Source organism: Pelodiscus sinensis, unplaced genomic scaffold (genome assembly GCF_049634645.1).
Source record: "Pelodiscus sinensis isolate JC-2024 unplaced genomic scaffold, ASM4963464v1 ctg86, whole genome shotgun sequence".
NCBI lineage: Eukaryota > Metazoa > Chordata > Testudines > Trionychidae > Pelodiscus > Pelodiscus sinensis.
The window spans coordinates 310,657-326,333 of NW_027465973.1; the positions used below are offsets into that span (position 1 = coordinate 310,657).

At 58.6% G+C, this 15,677-nt stretch overlaps 1 protein-coding gene across 1 annotated transcript; it reads right to left on the minus strand.

Moving 5' to 3' along the window:
- Positions 1-800: 800 nt before the first annotated feature.
- LOC142825580 (T-cell-interacting, activating receptor on myeloid cells protein 1-like) lies at positions 801-14,302 on the minus strand. Its single transcript, XM_075917465.1, has 11 exons — positions 14,272-14,302; positions 14,091-14,126; positions 9,188-9,478; positions 7,830-8,120; positions 6,905-6,967; positions 5,924-6,073; positions 3,974-4,090; positions 3,517-3,544; positions 3,325-3,350; positions 2,985-3,022; positions 801-2,479 (listed from the first exon to the last, which is right to left on the minus strand). The coding sequence occupies exons 1-11, from the start codon at positions 14,300-14,302 to the stop codon at positions 2,324-2,326; spliced, it is 1,227 nt and encodes a 408-aa protein (XP_075773580.1). The 3' UTR covers positions 801-2,323.
- Between the last annotated feature and the right edge of the window lie 1,375 nt (positions 14,303-15,677).

Consider the following 15,677-nt stretch of genomic DNA (forward strand, 5'->3'; position numbering starts at 1 on the left):
ACACACGGGGGATTCCCATGGGCTCAGGACTTAGTTACAGAAGGGAGGAAAACAATAATTTCTTACAGCACAGACATCAGATCCAAATTCCCAAACCAGAAAATAATAAAACCTGACGGATTTATCTGGACTTTGCCCTACTTACAAATGGTGAAGAGTCTTTTCTCCAAGAGAGACACATCTTCTGTCTCCCTCAGTATCTAGACAAACAGCTGCCCAGAGCCAAAGGAGGGAAAACCAAAAATTCCTTTGTCCCAGTTTGAAATTCCTACCTGCATCTCTACTGGCCAACCACTCACCTGGCTAGGGAGGGTTAACCCCTTAGCCACCAAGCCAGTACTCTGGGGGTATGTCTACACTACCCCGCTAGTTCGAACTAGCGGGGTAATGTATGCATACCGCACTTGCTAATGAAGCCCGGGATTTGAATTTCCCGGGCTTCATTAGCATAAGCGGGGAGCCGCCATTTTTAAATCCCCGCTGCTTCGAACCCCGTGTAGCGCGGCTACACGGGGCTCGAACTAGGTAGTTCGGACTAGGGTCCTATTCCGAACTACCGGTACTCCTCGTGAAACGAGGTGTACCGGTAGTTCGGAATAGGCACCCTAGTCCGAACTACCTAGTTCGAGCCCCGTGTAGCCGCGCTACACGGGGTTCGAAGCAGCGGGGATTTAAAAATGGCGGCTCCCCGCTTATGCTAATGAAGCCCGGGAAATTCAAATCCCGGGCTTCATTAGCAAGTGCGGTATGCATACATTACCCTCCTAGTTCGAACTAGGAGGGTAGTGTAGACATACCCTGGGTTATGACAGAATCAAACCTTCCTGTCCCCCAGCTTCCTTCTGCCAACTAGCCAGCGGCTGCACAAACACAGGCTGTGTCATGCCCCTCTCAAGGGGCCTTGCCACACACCCACTGGCAGCCCTAGGGCAGGGTAGGGCGGGGCCTCTGTGGAGGGCATGGGAAGATGGCTGGGTCTCTCCCAACTAGAGACCCAATGGGGGCACAGGATGGAATTTCTCCTGCTCCCGTTTTCTTTTGGACCTGCCTGATTTAATTCCCAGGTTGAGAAAAGACCCTTAGAACCAGGCATTACAGGGTAGAGCTGCCATCCCCGGTCAGTTGTGGCACAAGGGGCCACAAACCCAGGAGTTTCTTATTACATGGGGCCAGGGCTCGTACCACACACGGGCAGCTCAAACCCTCCAGAACCAGAAAATCCCACTTCCTGTTTCCCAAACACCCTTAACTCTGCCCCGCACTAACATCCCTCAGGACACCTTCCCTTAACCACATGATCACAGATTCATTGTATTTACATGAGTCACCAGCCACTTGAATCTAGAACGAAAGAAAGGGGGAGGGGAATCTTCAAAAGCCCCTGGAGAAAAATCAAAGCCTCCAAAACCAGGAAATGCCACTTACTGTTTCCCATACACCCTTAACTCTGCCCCCTCATTCACATGCCTTAGGACACCTACCTATATTTGCATTATTTTGGATTAATTTTATTTACATAAGTTACCAGCCACTTGAATCAAGGAAGGAAAGAAGGAAGGAAAGAAAATCCTCATGGAAATAATGGTCAGTCAAAGCCTGAATATCTGACCTGGTGATCTCCTAGCCCCCAGCCTGGTGCACCCTCCCCAGGACGAAGGAGACCCCCCCTCCCTCCCCACTGAGACAAGGCCAAGCTGGAGCTACAAGGCCCTGGGCCAGGCTGACAGTTACAGGCTTTCCTCAGTTTTGCAGAGACCTCTGATGACTTTAACGACACGAGATTTTGCCTGCAGATTAGCGACAAGGCGGGATGGAGGCAGGAAGAGATGAAATAGGGTCGGCTTCCTGTGGCTGAAAACACCAGCTCAGCTCCTTATCTGGGGTGGGTGGGGCTGGGACCCAGGGTGCTGGTGGCGCCCCTCACTGCCTCATTTTGGGATCTCCTCTCACCATCCTCTTCATCGGTTGGTATTGCAGACAGCCAGGGCGTGTGCCTGTGGAAGGGGATCTGAGACCAGGGCGGGTGCCCATGGGAGGGATCTGAGACCAGGGCGTGTGCCCATGGGAGGGATCTGAGACCAAGGCGGGTGCCCATGGGGGAGGGAGGGTTGAGACCAGGGGGTGTGCCCATGGTATGGAAGCTGAGGCATGTGTCCAAGGGGGAGGGTGTGGGTCTGTGCGGCTAGGTGGGGCAGCACCAGCTTCAGGGGAGGGGTTATGGGAAGACCATAAGATTAACTTGTTCTCCTGGGGGGGTCACTGCGTCACTCCCTGGGGGCAACGGTCCCTGCCCCGTCATCTCAGTGACTTGCCCAGATTCAGTCTACGGGGGTAGCAGTGTGGTCCCCTGACTCCTGCTGACGGTGGCGTACAGGACGGGCTCGAGGGCAGGGGCCGGGGCCTCCTGCTTCGCCTGCAGCACCTGGCGATCCAGCTCAGCGTAGGTGAGTCCCTCGGCGCCGGTGTCGGGCTCCTGGGGCTAGGAGGGGAGAGTCACTGTGTGTGCCAACAGCAGCACACGCACACACACAAACACATGCGCGCACACACACGTGCACACATGCAACCACCCAGCCCTGACACCCAGAGCCCCACAGCAGAGATCAGGGAAAGCCCCTCCCCCCCTTCGCACCTGCCCCCACGCAGTCCCGCTGGCCCCTGCAAAGCTCAGACACACACAAAGCTTTGGGGGGAGCTTTGAGGGGCTCAGGGTGAATGTGGGGGGCAGGGCCAGGCTTTGACTCTATGTGTTCTGGGCCTCCGGCCCCCTCCTCTCTTCCCCGATACCGGGGTGGGGGGAGGGGAGCAGATCCCCAGTGTCGGTGTCTGTCTGTGGGGATGTAGGAGCCCAGGAGAGGCTGTGGGGACGGTGTCATCATGGCCCTAGTGAAACCTATGCAGGCCCAGATGGGGGGGGGGGGGCGGGTGCAGGGTGCATTGGCATGGGGCGGCGAGGGGAGGGGCTTGTGAGGGGGGGCACTTACCGGGACATCCTGCTGCTTCCTGTGGCCCACGAGTGCATCTGTGGAACAGAGACACCCCCCTGCTGAGGGGCTGGGCCCACATCAGGCCCTGGACCCAGCCCCACAGCCTCAATGTGAGCCCTTTGCAAACTGGCCTGCCTGCCCCCAGCACACCGGGGAGGGGCAGGGGCACTAGTCCTATGGGGAAACTGAGGCACAAAGCAGGGCAGGGTCACCCTCAAACATGCAGAACGAGCCAGGGCTGCATCCCACATCAACATGCCCCCAGGGGACATTTTGCCCCTCCCCTTCCCTCCCATTCCCTCTCCGCCCCATAGACGCCCCCTCTTGTCCAACTTACACACTATAGTTGCAGCCTCGGATTCCCTGCAGGAAGAGAGCAAGAGAGAGACTGTAACAGAGTCCAGGAGTCCTGGCTCCCAGCCCCAACCCCCCCAGCTCTAACCACTAGGCCCCACTCCTCCCAGAGCCAGGGAGAGAAGCCAGGAGTCCTGAGGCAGGTAGATGGGGGGAGGCAGAACTGGGGTCTCACCTGCTCTGCCTCGATGCTGTTCCCTCCCCTGCAGAGATACAAAGCAGAATTGTCCACGAGTCGACCCGGGTCCCTGTGCCAGCCCTGCCCCTCCGCCCCACACACACACTCTGTCAGCCCTGACCCCCCCATCCTTCTTGCTGCTGAGAGACAGTCTGAGCCCCGCCCCGTGCTGCATAGCGCCCCCTACAGATCCCTGTGCCCCATACCGACCCCCTCAGCCCCTCCCACAGACACCCCACACCCTCAACAGAGCCCCCCGCCCCACACTGTGCAGCACAGCGCCCCCTAGTGCTGCCCGGGGGGCATGGGACCAGCGCTGAGAGCCAGGGGACAACGCCCCCTGCTGAGCCCCCTGCCCCACCCCTGGGTTCCCGGCCTGTCTCCCCTCCAAGCCCTGCCCCTTCCCAGCCCTGCTTAGCAGCAGGTTTAACCCTTCCCTTGCTGGGGCACTCACGGGCTCGGGTGCGTCTGCGGTGGTGGAAGCCCAAGAGCAGCAGGAGGAGGAGGAGGCCGGCGGCTCCCACGATCACCCCAGCGACGATGGCGCCGTTCGATTCTGATTCTGATTCACCTGGGAAGCAGCAGGAGGCCGTGAGTGGCTGGTTCGTTACCTGCTGCCCCATCCCCGCCCCCTCCAGGACCCAAGCAATGGGGCTGGTGCAGGGGGAAGGAGCAGAGGGGATTCTGGGTAGGAGTGGTTGGGACATTCACTGCCAATGGCAGGGGGCTGTCCTAGGGGGAAAGAGGTGGGAGGGGGGTGTGAGGAAGTGGGGAGTTTCGGAGATTCAAAGGGGGGGTTACATACAGGGGGGTACTCAGTGCCCAGAAGTTACTGGCTTAATGTGACAAAGGGGGGAGTTTGTGTTTCCGAGAACAGCCCAGAGTTGGAGCCGGGGTATCTGGGACCCTGGTGACCCCGACCCTGCTCGGAGGACACAGTCGGTTCTGGACAGAGGACGGACAATGGGCTGCAGAGAGGGACCCGACAACCGGCCCAGCTGATCCCAGCGAGGGGAGAACATTGGATGGAGAGGAGGCGGAGAAGCGAGGGGCCAGGGGACCCTCTTACCTGGGGAGAAGACAATGGACGGGGGAGGGGATGTTGCTGGGGATATTGGAAGCTCTGCTGGGCGACCGGGGGCTTTTTTGGGGGGGACTGAAGGCCGAGCAGGGAAGGCTCAGCAAGGTGCAGGAGAGACTGACATGAGGGCTGGGGGTCCAGGCCTACTGGCCTGAGAGACCCCTTGCTGTGTTCCAAGCTCAATAGACCCTTCTGTTTTGTGCTGGCTGATAGTTGCTCTGGTCTAGAGAACAGGGGGGCACTGTTCCTTCTCAGAGTGGAGGCTCTGGGGGTGCAGAGAGAATGGACCCCCAAGGGGCTCACTGTGGAGACAGGCGTGCGGGAGGCCCTGAGAGGTGCCATCCCAGAGGCGGAGGGGTGGACCCCCCCAGGTAAAAGTGGGCACCCCAAGAGAGGGTCGCTGCACTGGAGTGCACTCCCTGAGAAAAGGCTGAAGTGGAGTGGGGGGCTGCCACACTGGAGAGGGGGGTTCTGCCCAGGAGCCAAGGGGCCAAGTGTGGACACGACCTGTGAGCCGTGACAGGGGGGAGGTACCACAGATGCTCTGTGAAGCCAGCTGGGCCCAGATCCCACAACCCAGACCCCTGGGTTCCGCCCCTGTCTTGGGAATTTGGCACAAGGATCACTGGAGTGGGGGGATAGTAATGGGGAAGGGATTTTGGCTGGGAAGGGCCTTTGAGATTGTTGGAAGAACTGTGCTCTGCTGAAGCAATCAGTAGTGGAAGACATAAGCGTGCTGTCTTTCCATTAGCCATCACTAGGTTCCAGAGTGAACATGTCACTGTGAATGGGTGGGTACAAGTGTTAACTCCATGTCTCTCTGGGCTGGAAGGTCGCAGGGTCAACACCCTGCTGGGCACCCTCCTCCGGAGGGGATCCCTGCTTTTGAGCCCTTCCCCCAGGCTCTCTGCAGAGTCAGGCAGACAGACGGGATACACAGGACCCTTATCCCAAGTTCTCCATCCCCCTTCTCTCAGTGAGATACGCTTTGAGCTGTGCCCCATGCTGGGGGCTCTCTGGGGCCCATTTGCAGTTCAGCACCCTAGTCTGGGGGGCACCCGGGCAGGAGCTGTGCTGGGGGAACCTCTCTTGGAACTTGCACCCGCCAAGCCAATTTCGCACCTGTCTATTAAATGCCACCCCTCCCCCCCGGAATATGAAATGAGTCTCAGCGGGCCTCAGCCCAGACAGGTCATTCACTGGAGGGATCTGCCCCGTCCCACCCAGCAGCTGTTCATGGCTCCCACAGGGATCAGTTCCTGGTGCAGCATGAATCTGTTTCTAATGGTGCCAAGGGGGATTTCCTGCCCCCAGCCCCAGTACCTGGCTGGGTCTCGGTCGCTGTAGTTCCCAGCAGCGTCGGGTGGGTTCCCCTTGCAGGAGTAGAACCAGCGTCTGTCGCGGAGGGGGAAGGGGTTGAGAGAGTTTCCAGCAGAGTCGGGGCGGTTCCGTCTGCAGAAGTAGAACCAGCGTCTGTGGAGGAATGGGGGGGGGGAGGGTGAGAAAGCTGGAGCCCTCGTGTCTGTGGCTACTTACCCAGAGACCCCCCCCCCCATCTGACACTGGCGGCTCCTCCCCGGGCTGAGCCGCTTCCCTGGGGAGAGGACACGACCCGGGGATTCGTTCCGGCTCCTCCCCCCGGGATCTCAGGACGGGGAGGATAGGCCCAGCCAGACCCTCGGCCAGACACAGACCCTGCCTGGCGCCATGGAAACCGGAACCACAATCCCTAACGACTCGTGTCAATCGCCAGGAGCCCTGTCCTGGGCCAGCTGCCCCGCGTGCTCGGTGCTGTACGGACACAGGACACACGGACGGTCCCTGCCCACCGGGGGCCACTCCCCCCTGAGTCCCTGGGGGCTGGTCTGGGCGCGGTGTCCCTACTGCGGGGGAGGAGCTCCCCGTCCCCACAGAGCTCAGGGGAGCTTGGCTGCCCCACGGGCTGGGTCCCACCCGGGCGCTAATTCCCCCAGCCCAGACTGGCTCTGAGCTCCCCAGGGGGGTTGGGAACCACACGGGATTCGGCATTTGGGGCCCAGGTCTCACGCGGACACGGTCTGAGTCCGTCTGTCCATCCCTCCCCAGACGTGCTCCCGTCCGGCCACCACCCTGCGCTCCCGGGGCCCCACATCCCCACTACCCCTCGGCCGGGCGTCCCCAGGGTCTGTCCGTCCCCCCGACAGAAGAGCTGAGCCCGTCGGTTCTGTGCAGGGACCGGCCCCCCCCAAAGGCCCGAATGGCCCCGAGGGCGTCTGAGCGGGAGCCCTGTGCCCGGGGGTGAATTGCTCCATTTCTCCCGCTCACCTGCTCCCTGCGGCGCCGTCGTGGGGGGATCCGGGTGCTGGGGCCCAGCCGGGTCGGTTCCCTCTGTGGGATTGAAACGAGCGTTGGCTGGGGACATGGGGAGATGACCGGGACCGAGCACCTGGCCCCAGGGGGAAGGGGCTGAAACGGTGCCAGCAACTGGGCCACTCGCCCCAGGACCCGGCATTTCTTATGACTTTGGTGTCCAGGTGGGTGGGGGGTGAATTCTGCTCTGGGCTCCCCCCTGGCTGGTCCCTGGGTTCTGGGCAGAGCCTGGCTCTGAGACTTCCCCAAATTGGTTCCCTGCCCCACTTGCTGGGGAGTGATGGGGGTGGGGCCACAGTTCAGCCCCGCCCCTCCCGATGGCCAGGAGGGATCAGGCTGGGAATGGGCGGGTCTCAGCTCCAGGGGCGGGGCCTCAGGGAGAAGGGGCAGGGCTGGGTCTGGCTTTCTCCAGCTGGGCTCCCCCCCCCCCCCCACACACCACCCATGAATGAAACATTGGTGCCGAGACACCCTCCCACACACAGGTCCCGCTGGATGTGGGGCTGGGAGCTCAGAGGCCGAGGCGGGCCCCTGACCTGCCCCCGCCTGCTACATTGTTGCTGGACTCCCTCCGGGTGCTGCTCCCTCATGTTACTTGGTCCCTCCTCCCTGGCCTGGGGTCCCCTATCCTGTCTTCACAGCCCCATCATTAGGTTCCAGAGTCAACAGTGTGTCCCTCCGACTGGCCGGGTTCACGTGTTAACTCCCTGGCTATCTGGGTTGGGAAGTTCCAGATTAACATCGTGTTGTACAGGCTTCATGTGAAGGGGGAGCCCTGCATCTGTGGGGCCCAGGGCAGAGCCTGGCTCAGTGCAGCGTGCCCCCAAGAGCCCAGCCGGGTATGTGGCTGGGATTGGGGATGCGGAGCCAGGCCCCTCACCTGCTACCACCAGCTCCACGGGGTCGCTGGGCGCCGAGGAGACGAAGGGCTCTGCCCGGGGCCGGTAGCTGCAGCTGTAGCTCCCTCCGTGCTGCCGGCCCACGGGGCAGATGTGGAACTCGGCCCCGTCCCCAGCAGGGTCCATGGGGCGCGGCCGGGTCAGGTCTCCAGCCTGGTGCAGGAAGAACCTCACGTCCCCGCCCGGCCCCTGGCACCGGATGGTGACGTCTGCCCCTGGGACAGTGACCCCAGTGGGGCTCAGAGAGACGGAGGGTCTGGGCAGGCTGGGATCTGCGCACAGGAGACAGGCAGTGAGAGCCAGACCCAGGGCGCTGGGTGCACACGCGAGCAGCTGGACCTGCCCAGCCACGGCTCCATGGCTGGTTTCCGCTCCCTCAGAGCTGGGCCGGGTGCCACAGGCCAGTTCCCAGCCCAACAACAGCCCCCAGCTCTGGGGCCACCCCAGGGGGACGGCTCCATCCTCTGGCCTGGCCACAATCAGGGGCAACCTCCGGTGGGCAGGGGACAGAACTTCCCCGAAACTCTCCCTCTGATTCCAAACCCAGGCGTCCTGTCTCTGGGTGGAAGTGGGGCTGGGAGCCCCTCACCTGTCCCCACCTGCTCCGCAGTCGCTGGACTCCCACCGGGTGCGGCTCCCAGTGGGTGACAGTAGCAGGTGGAGCTGCCTCTGCCGGCCCCGCTCACTCTGGGGATGGGAAATTCCACCCAGCTCTGTCCTCGCCCCCCCGCCCCCCTCTTCCCGCTGCCTGCCTGGCCCCCGCCTGGTACAGGACACACTGCAGACCCCGGTGCTGACCCCCACACCGAGTGGTCACAGCTCCCCCAGAGCAACCTCGCCCATCTGGGCACTGGGAGGTGTATGAGACAGACCCTGGTCCGGCCCCTGCACCCGGCCCCAGCCTGGAGTGTCAGCGACGGGGCAGGGGCAGGTTCTCCGCTGGGATCCAGGGAACCACCTGAGATCTGCCCCTCCGGCCCCCAGCCACCTCCAGGGACCACTTCAGGGGCTGGGAACCCACCTGCTGGGACCCTGATCTGCACTGGGGCGCTGGGCGCCGAGAAGCCGCCTGTTCGGTAGCTGCCCCCGTCGTCCTGCCGGGCGCTGGGGGTGGGGAATTCAGCCGCGGAGCCAGCAGGGTCTTTGTGATCTGAACAGGGCCCATCCCCACCCTTGGAGAGGGCAACGTCCCGGCCTGGTGCTCAGTCCAGCACCAGATGGTGACGTGTCCCCCCACGAGGATCACCCCACTGGGGCTGGTGGAGATGGAGGGTTTGGGGGGGGCCCTCCGGATACACAAACAAACCGGCATTAAGTGGGGACAACACAAACCCCTCACCTAGTACCATGATCTGCACGGGGTCGCTGGATACTGAGTAGGCAGCTGCTCCTGTCCTGCAGCTATAGCGACAGGTGTAGTTTCCACCGTCTTCCAGCCTGGCGCTGGGGATGGTGAATTCAGCCTCAGAGCCGGCAGGGTCTTTGTAGTTCAGATAGTTCTCAGCCCTGTCCTTGTAGAGCAGGAACCTCACGCCCAGCTGCTCAGTCCAGCACCGGATGGTGACGTGTCCCCCCACGGGGATCACCCCCCTGGGGCTGGCGGAGATGGAGGGTTTGTTGTGGGGCTCCCCTGGACACACAAACAAACTGGCATTAAGTGGGGGCGACACAAACCGTGGCCGCCTGCTTCCCCCTCTGCCCGTCTGGGGCCCAGCGGGTTCCCCCTCACCCAGCCCTTGGTGCAGGCCCAGCCCCACGGCCACAGCCAGGGTGAGACACGAGGGGCAAAGGGAGCAAAGCGCACGCTGCTCTGGCCCATGTGACGCTTTTGAACAGAGACCCAGGAGTTGGCTTCATGCCCCCGGCTCTCCCTGCTGCCAGTGGAGGCTGCAGGGATGGGCAGCAGCAGCGGCCACTTTAAAGGTTAGATTTCCCTACCCGCGTCCCTTCCTCTGGTGCCTGGCTCTGAGGGGGGGAGGATTTGATGGGGGGATGCTCCCGGTGTGGGGGGGGGCCTGGTTCAGGGGGAAGGGTGAGTGCATTGGGATAGAGGGTCCTGGGGCAGTGCCTCTGGGGGAGGGAGGTGAGAGTGCATTGGGATGGGAGGCCCAGGGGGCTGGCTCTGAGAGAGGGGGGAGTGCATTGGGATGGGGGGGCCCGGCTCTGGGGGAGGGGTGAGTGCTTTGGGATGAGAGGCTCTGGGGGGGGGCTGGATCTAGGAGAGGAGTGAGTGCATTGGGATGGGGGGACGCTGGGGGAGCCTGGCGCTGGGGGAGAGGTGGGTGCATTGGGGTTACTTATAATTTTTTTTAAAATAAATATACCTTATGACAAAAGGAAAACCTTTAAAAAATAATAGTCTGGTTACATGTAGAGCCGGCATTTCAACATGTAGAGCCGGCATTTCAAACTTGAAGCCCACTGAGGGTCACACAAATGAAAACCGGTAGCTTTCAGGGACACCAAAGAAAATGTACTTCTGTCGGAAAGTTATAAGGATTTATTATGATAGGTTATGTTTTAGGCATATTTGATTAAATTTTGTTAGGTCTTGTTTTAATATAATACATCATCTGATGTGTAAAATTGTTATTTACTCATAAAATAATTTGTAATCTCAATATAAATGTAAGGTACTTTGAAATTGTTTATATGATACATAACTTGTTTTGTTGAAATAAAAACAAGAACAGACCATGATCAATCAAATAGAACAGGCTTCTGTGAAAATTTCAGACACTTCAAATTGTAAGTTTGAAATTTTGCATAAACATAATTATTCGCACAATTGCAAAAAATGGACATCTATTTGATATAAAATTAATACACATTTTGTGATTTTACTTGGAAATAAATAAATAAAACACAAAATATTTTTTAAAATCCCCTTCCACTCCCCAGTCAGGCACTCCCATATCCCCGTGCTAACCCAATTCCCCTCTGCTCCCCCAGAGCGCACACACACCCCTGCTCTAACCCAATGCCTCCTCCCCACCCCACAACCTAATGGCTGCGTCCCGGAACCAGTGTCGCTGCTGCCACACGTTTCTTCCTCAGGCGCTGGGGAGGCGTGTGCACAGCAGCCAGCTGTGGGCAGGCGCTTGATGCCTGTGCAGAGCAGCCCAGACAGCCATGATTCAAATTAGCGGAGCGCTTAATTTGAACTAGGTAAACCTCATTCTACGAGGACTAACGCCTAGTTCGAATTAAGCGCTCCGCTAATTCGAATTAAGGGCTGTGTAGACACTTATTTGAACTAGTGGGAGGCTAGCCCTCCCCAGCTTGCCCCAGTGGCCACTCTGGGCACCACCAGGGAAACTCTTCTGCCCCTCTCCCAGCCCCGGAGCCCACCTGCTGCCACCCAGCCCTCCTCCTCTTCCCGGGACCAGGCTGGCGGCTCCCTCTAGTGCGGAGATCGTGGACCTCATCCATGACCTCTGCACTAGGCACAGAAAAGTGGCCGTCTAGGGCAGGATAGCTGCCAGCCTGGCCACCAAAGGCCACATGCAAACCCAGTTGCAGGTTTGCATGAAAATCAAGGTGGTCCAGTGAGCCCCCCGACTCTGAGCCCTGAGCTTAGAACATAAGAACATAAGAATGGCCGTACTGGGTTAGACCAAAGATCCATCTAGCCCAGTAGCCTGTCTGCCGACAGTGGCCAACACCAGGTACCCCGGAGGGGATGGACCGAAGACAATGACCAAGCCATTTGTCTCGTGCCATCCCTCTCCAGCCTTCCACAAACAGAGGCCAGGGACACCCTTCCTACCCCCTGGTTAATAGCACTCCATGGACCCAACCTCCATGAATTGATCTAACTTCTCTTTAAACTCTGTTCTAGTTCTAGCCTTCACAGCCTCCTGCGGCAAGGAGTTCCACAGGCTGACTATTTGTTTTCTGAAGAACAACTTTCTTTTATTAGTTTGAAGCCTGCTACCCATTCATTTCATTTGGTGTCCTCTAGTCCTTCTATTATGGGAACTAATGAAGAACTTTTCTATATGCACCCTCTCCACACCACTCATGCTTTTATAGACCTCTATCCTATCCCCCTTCAGTCTCCTCTTTTCTAAGCTGAAAAGTCCCAGTCTTTTTAGCCTCTCTTCGTATGGGACCTGTTCCAAACCCCTAATCATTTTAGTTGCCCTTTTCTGAACCCTTTCCAAGGCCAAAACATCTCTTTTGAGGTGAGGAGACCACATCCGTACACAGTACTGAAGATATGGCGTACCATAATTTTATACTTCCTCTCCTCCTTCTTCCCCTGGCTTCCCCCTTCCAGCTCCCTCCTCCCAGGTTTCCCCCTCCCCTCTCCCACCCTCTCTCTTCCCCCTCCCACCTCCTTTTCCCAGTCTCCCCCAGTTTTGTTAAATAGAGTTTCTATTTTTGACCACACGTGTCCTTTATTTTGTACATCAGGAAGGGGGTTTAGGGACGGGTAAGTGGAAGGATGTGAGGGAGGAATCGGGTACTAGCCCCCGATGGGGAGGACTGGGGTGGCTCTGCGGGCTCCTCGGGGTGGAAACTCTCCTGCAGCCCCTCGATTGACCCCCTCAGATGGCAGCCTGCAGCAAGTGCAGCCGGGCTGATGGCCGAGTGCTGTGATGTGCCGAGTGTGGGCACTCAGGGCACTCCAAGACAAGACTGCTGTGCTGTCCCTCATCGAGGTAGACAAGCGAGCGGGGAACCCTGAGAACTGTCTGTCCAGGGTGGAGATCGGGTCCCTTTAAGCACAGCCCTCGGCTAGCCTGAGGCAGCAGCTCCACGCTCTAAGTCCTAACCTGATGCCCTGCTGGCACTGCTTCCGGCCAGCCTTAACTTCGGTTCAGGGTCCACTCAATGTGGGCATGCTATTTTGAATTAGCAAAACGCTAATTTGAACTAGTTTTTAGGTCTAGATGCACTAGTTCGAATTAGCTTAGTTCAAATTAACTAATTCAAATTAAGTTAGTTCGAATTAATGCTGTAGTGTAGACATGCCCTTACATTCATAACTCTCGTGTAGCTTTTCGCTGTGCAATAATATGAAAAACAATTAGGTTATCTAGGTAAGTAAATGGGCAGTTAGGAAGCATTACAGATTGCTTACAATATTTGTTAGGTATCTTGTTAGTCTTGAAAGTGCTACATAACTTTTTTTCTTTTTGTTTTACCAAGATCAGACTAACATGGCTACCTCTCTATTACAATACATTTTATATGCTCAGAATCTTTTTAACTTTTTATTCGTTAAAGCAATGTGTTACTCATTTGCAATATAACAGTGGTTTTAAATGCTTGAATGAAATATAGTGATGAAATTCACATTTAGGTTGTATAACATTAATTTCTCTCGAGTTTTATAAAACTTACATATTTAAGAATTGGACATGTTTTATGTAGAAGACATGAACCTAATGAGAATGGGATATGAACAAATTAAAGAGAAAAAAGTATTTACCAGAATGTAAACCACAAAACATTATAATTAATATGTCTGTAGTTAGTAAAATAAGTAATGCATTGAACAATAAATATCCTAAGAGGTGGATTATTTACAGTGGTGTAGTGAGAAGGGTGTGGGGGGAGGGGAAGAGGCCCCTGGGTGCCACACTAGTGAGGGGCCAGTATAGTCCCCCTCCACTCCCCCTGACATCCCTCTCACCTGCTCCTCCTCTGCCCGCCGCCACTGGCTGGAGCTACCTTCTCCCTGCCTCTCTGCCGCCAGCCCGACCCCCTCCACCTCTGCCAGAGGGTTAGTGCATGCGGGACCGACCCCAAACTGGAGGGGGTCGGATGAGATGTGGTAAGAGCTCCCCCCACTCCTCCCAGGTCGGGCTCAGCTGTGCGTCAGGTTCGGGGCCCCACCATTTGGCGGGGTGGCCGCGAATTTTGCCTTAGCCCCCAGGCACATCACACCCTTGCTATGCCTTTGACTAGGGGAAAGATTTCCAGCCCCTGACTCCTGCAGCTCTCCAGGTTCTCCCCAGCCTTGCCCCCGCGGAAGGGGGGGGCGAATTGGGATCTATCCGGCGGGTTGCTACCCCATGTTTGGGCCGTTTGAGCAAGTGGTAGGATGCTGGGGGGCTGATTCGGTGTTTCCTGGGGGGAGGGGCTTGGGTGCAGATGAATCCTCCTGCTGTGGTGCCCATCCCTGTAATGAGCCAGGCAGGGTCTCAGCCTCTGGCTGTGGGAGGGAGGCCAGGTCCCTCGTCTTCCCTGGGGAAATTCTCCTAGGTGCCCCGTGCCCCCCAGATACTCACGTCCCTGCGCCCCGCTCTGCCCAGCCAGCCAGCAGCCTGGAAAGAGACGGGTCGTTAGGGGCCAGATCCCAGAGCAAGTGGATCCCACAGATCTCAGCTCCCCTTCCCCCCATGGGCACACGCCCTGGTCTCAGATCCACCCAGCACATGGGCCCACGCTCTGGCTGTCCCCGATACTCACCGAGGAAGAGGACGGTGAGAGCAGACGCCATGGCGGGGCGGTGAGGGGCCCCTCCGCTCTGCCACCCACGCCCGGTGCACAGCTGCACCCAGCCCCAAATATGGCGCTCAGCTAGTGGCTGCAGAGACAGGAAGGTGATGACGCCTTGTCTCTTCCTCTGTCCTTCTCACCTTGGCCCTAATCTGCAGGTGCAATCTAGGGTGGTCGCAGTGAGCACAAGTTTCTGCACAAACCAGGAAACCTTGGGACCGGCAGCCTGGCCAGGCCTCCTGCAGCCCCAGCTTGTGTGTGTTTCTGTGGTGGAGGGGGACACGACACCCTTCAACGCACCCTGCCAGCATGAGGAAGGTGCCCCAGGCTGGGGGCCAGGAAACCTCAGGCGATATTCTCCGTCTTCCACGAATCACGATCTCTATTCAGATGTCCCTCCCTCCCCGCAGCTTTTCTTAGCATCTGGGTTGAAGTGGCCAGTGACCCATGTAGGCAAAATTAATGGGTGATCATGCAAGTAAAGGTTGGCATGTGAACGAGGGGCAGAGTTAAGGGTGTTTGGGAATCGGTCACTGTCATTTCCTGCTTCTGCTGGATTTCACTCTGCTGCCTTCCCTCCCAGTCTGCAAAGCTGCCCATGTGTGACACGAGCCCTGACACCGTGCGAGGAACGGGCATGACGGGGAACGCCTGGGTCTGCGGCCCCTTGTGCCACAGCTGAGTGGGGATGGCAGCTTCACACTGTAACGCCTGGTTCTAAGGGTCTTTTCTCAGGATGTGAACTGAGCAGACCAGGTCCAAAGGAAAATCAGAGGAAGAGAAATTCCATTCCAGGCCCCCAATGGGTCACCAGCCAGGAGAGACCCAGGGACCTGCCCAGCCCCCGCAGAGACCCTGCCCCCGGCCGAGGGAGACGCTGCCCGTGGGCGTGTGGCCGAGCTCAGGTACCAGCTGGGAACCGAGCCCCGTCTGTGGGCGGGCCCAGGTCGGTCTTGCTGCCATTGGCAGGCGCCGCACGCAGCTCCCGAGCCGGGGTGTCCTGCGCACGGACCAACGTGTCCTCGGCGGGAGCCGGTGACAAAGCAAATGGCCCGTTGTGCCCGGCGCCTGGCAGGGCTGATGTGAGTGGGACAGGCCATTGGCCGTGAACAGACGGGGTGTCCCGAGCGATATGGGGCCGTCGGCAGCACGGCCTCACCCCCCCCCCAGCCCTCGTTGGATTCTAGCCCCCCGGCACCACCTCCCATGTGCCCCCATCCCATGTCCCCTCACCCCCAGCCCTCATCGGATTCTGCTCCCCCAGGCCCTCCCGCCCCATCCCATGTCCCCTCACACCTGAGCCACTCCCCCTTCTGCGCCATCCCATTTCCCCTCACATCCACAGCCCCTCCGACCTTTGAGGGGGCAGCCTGGCT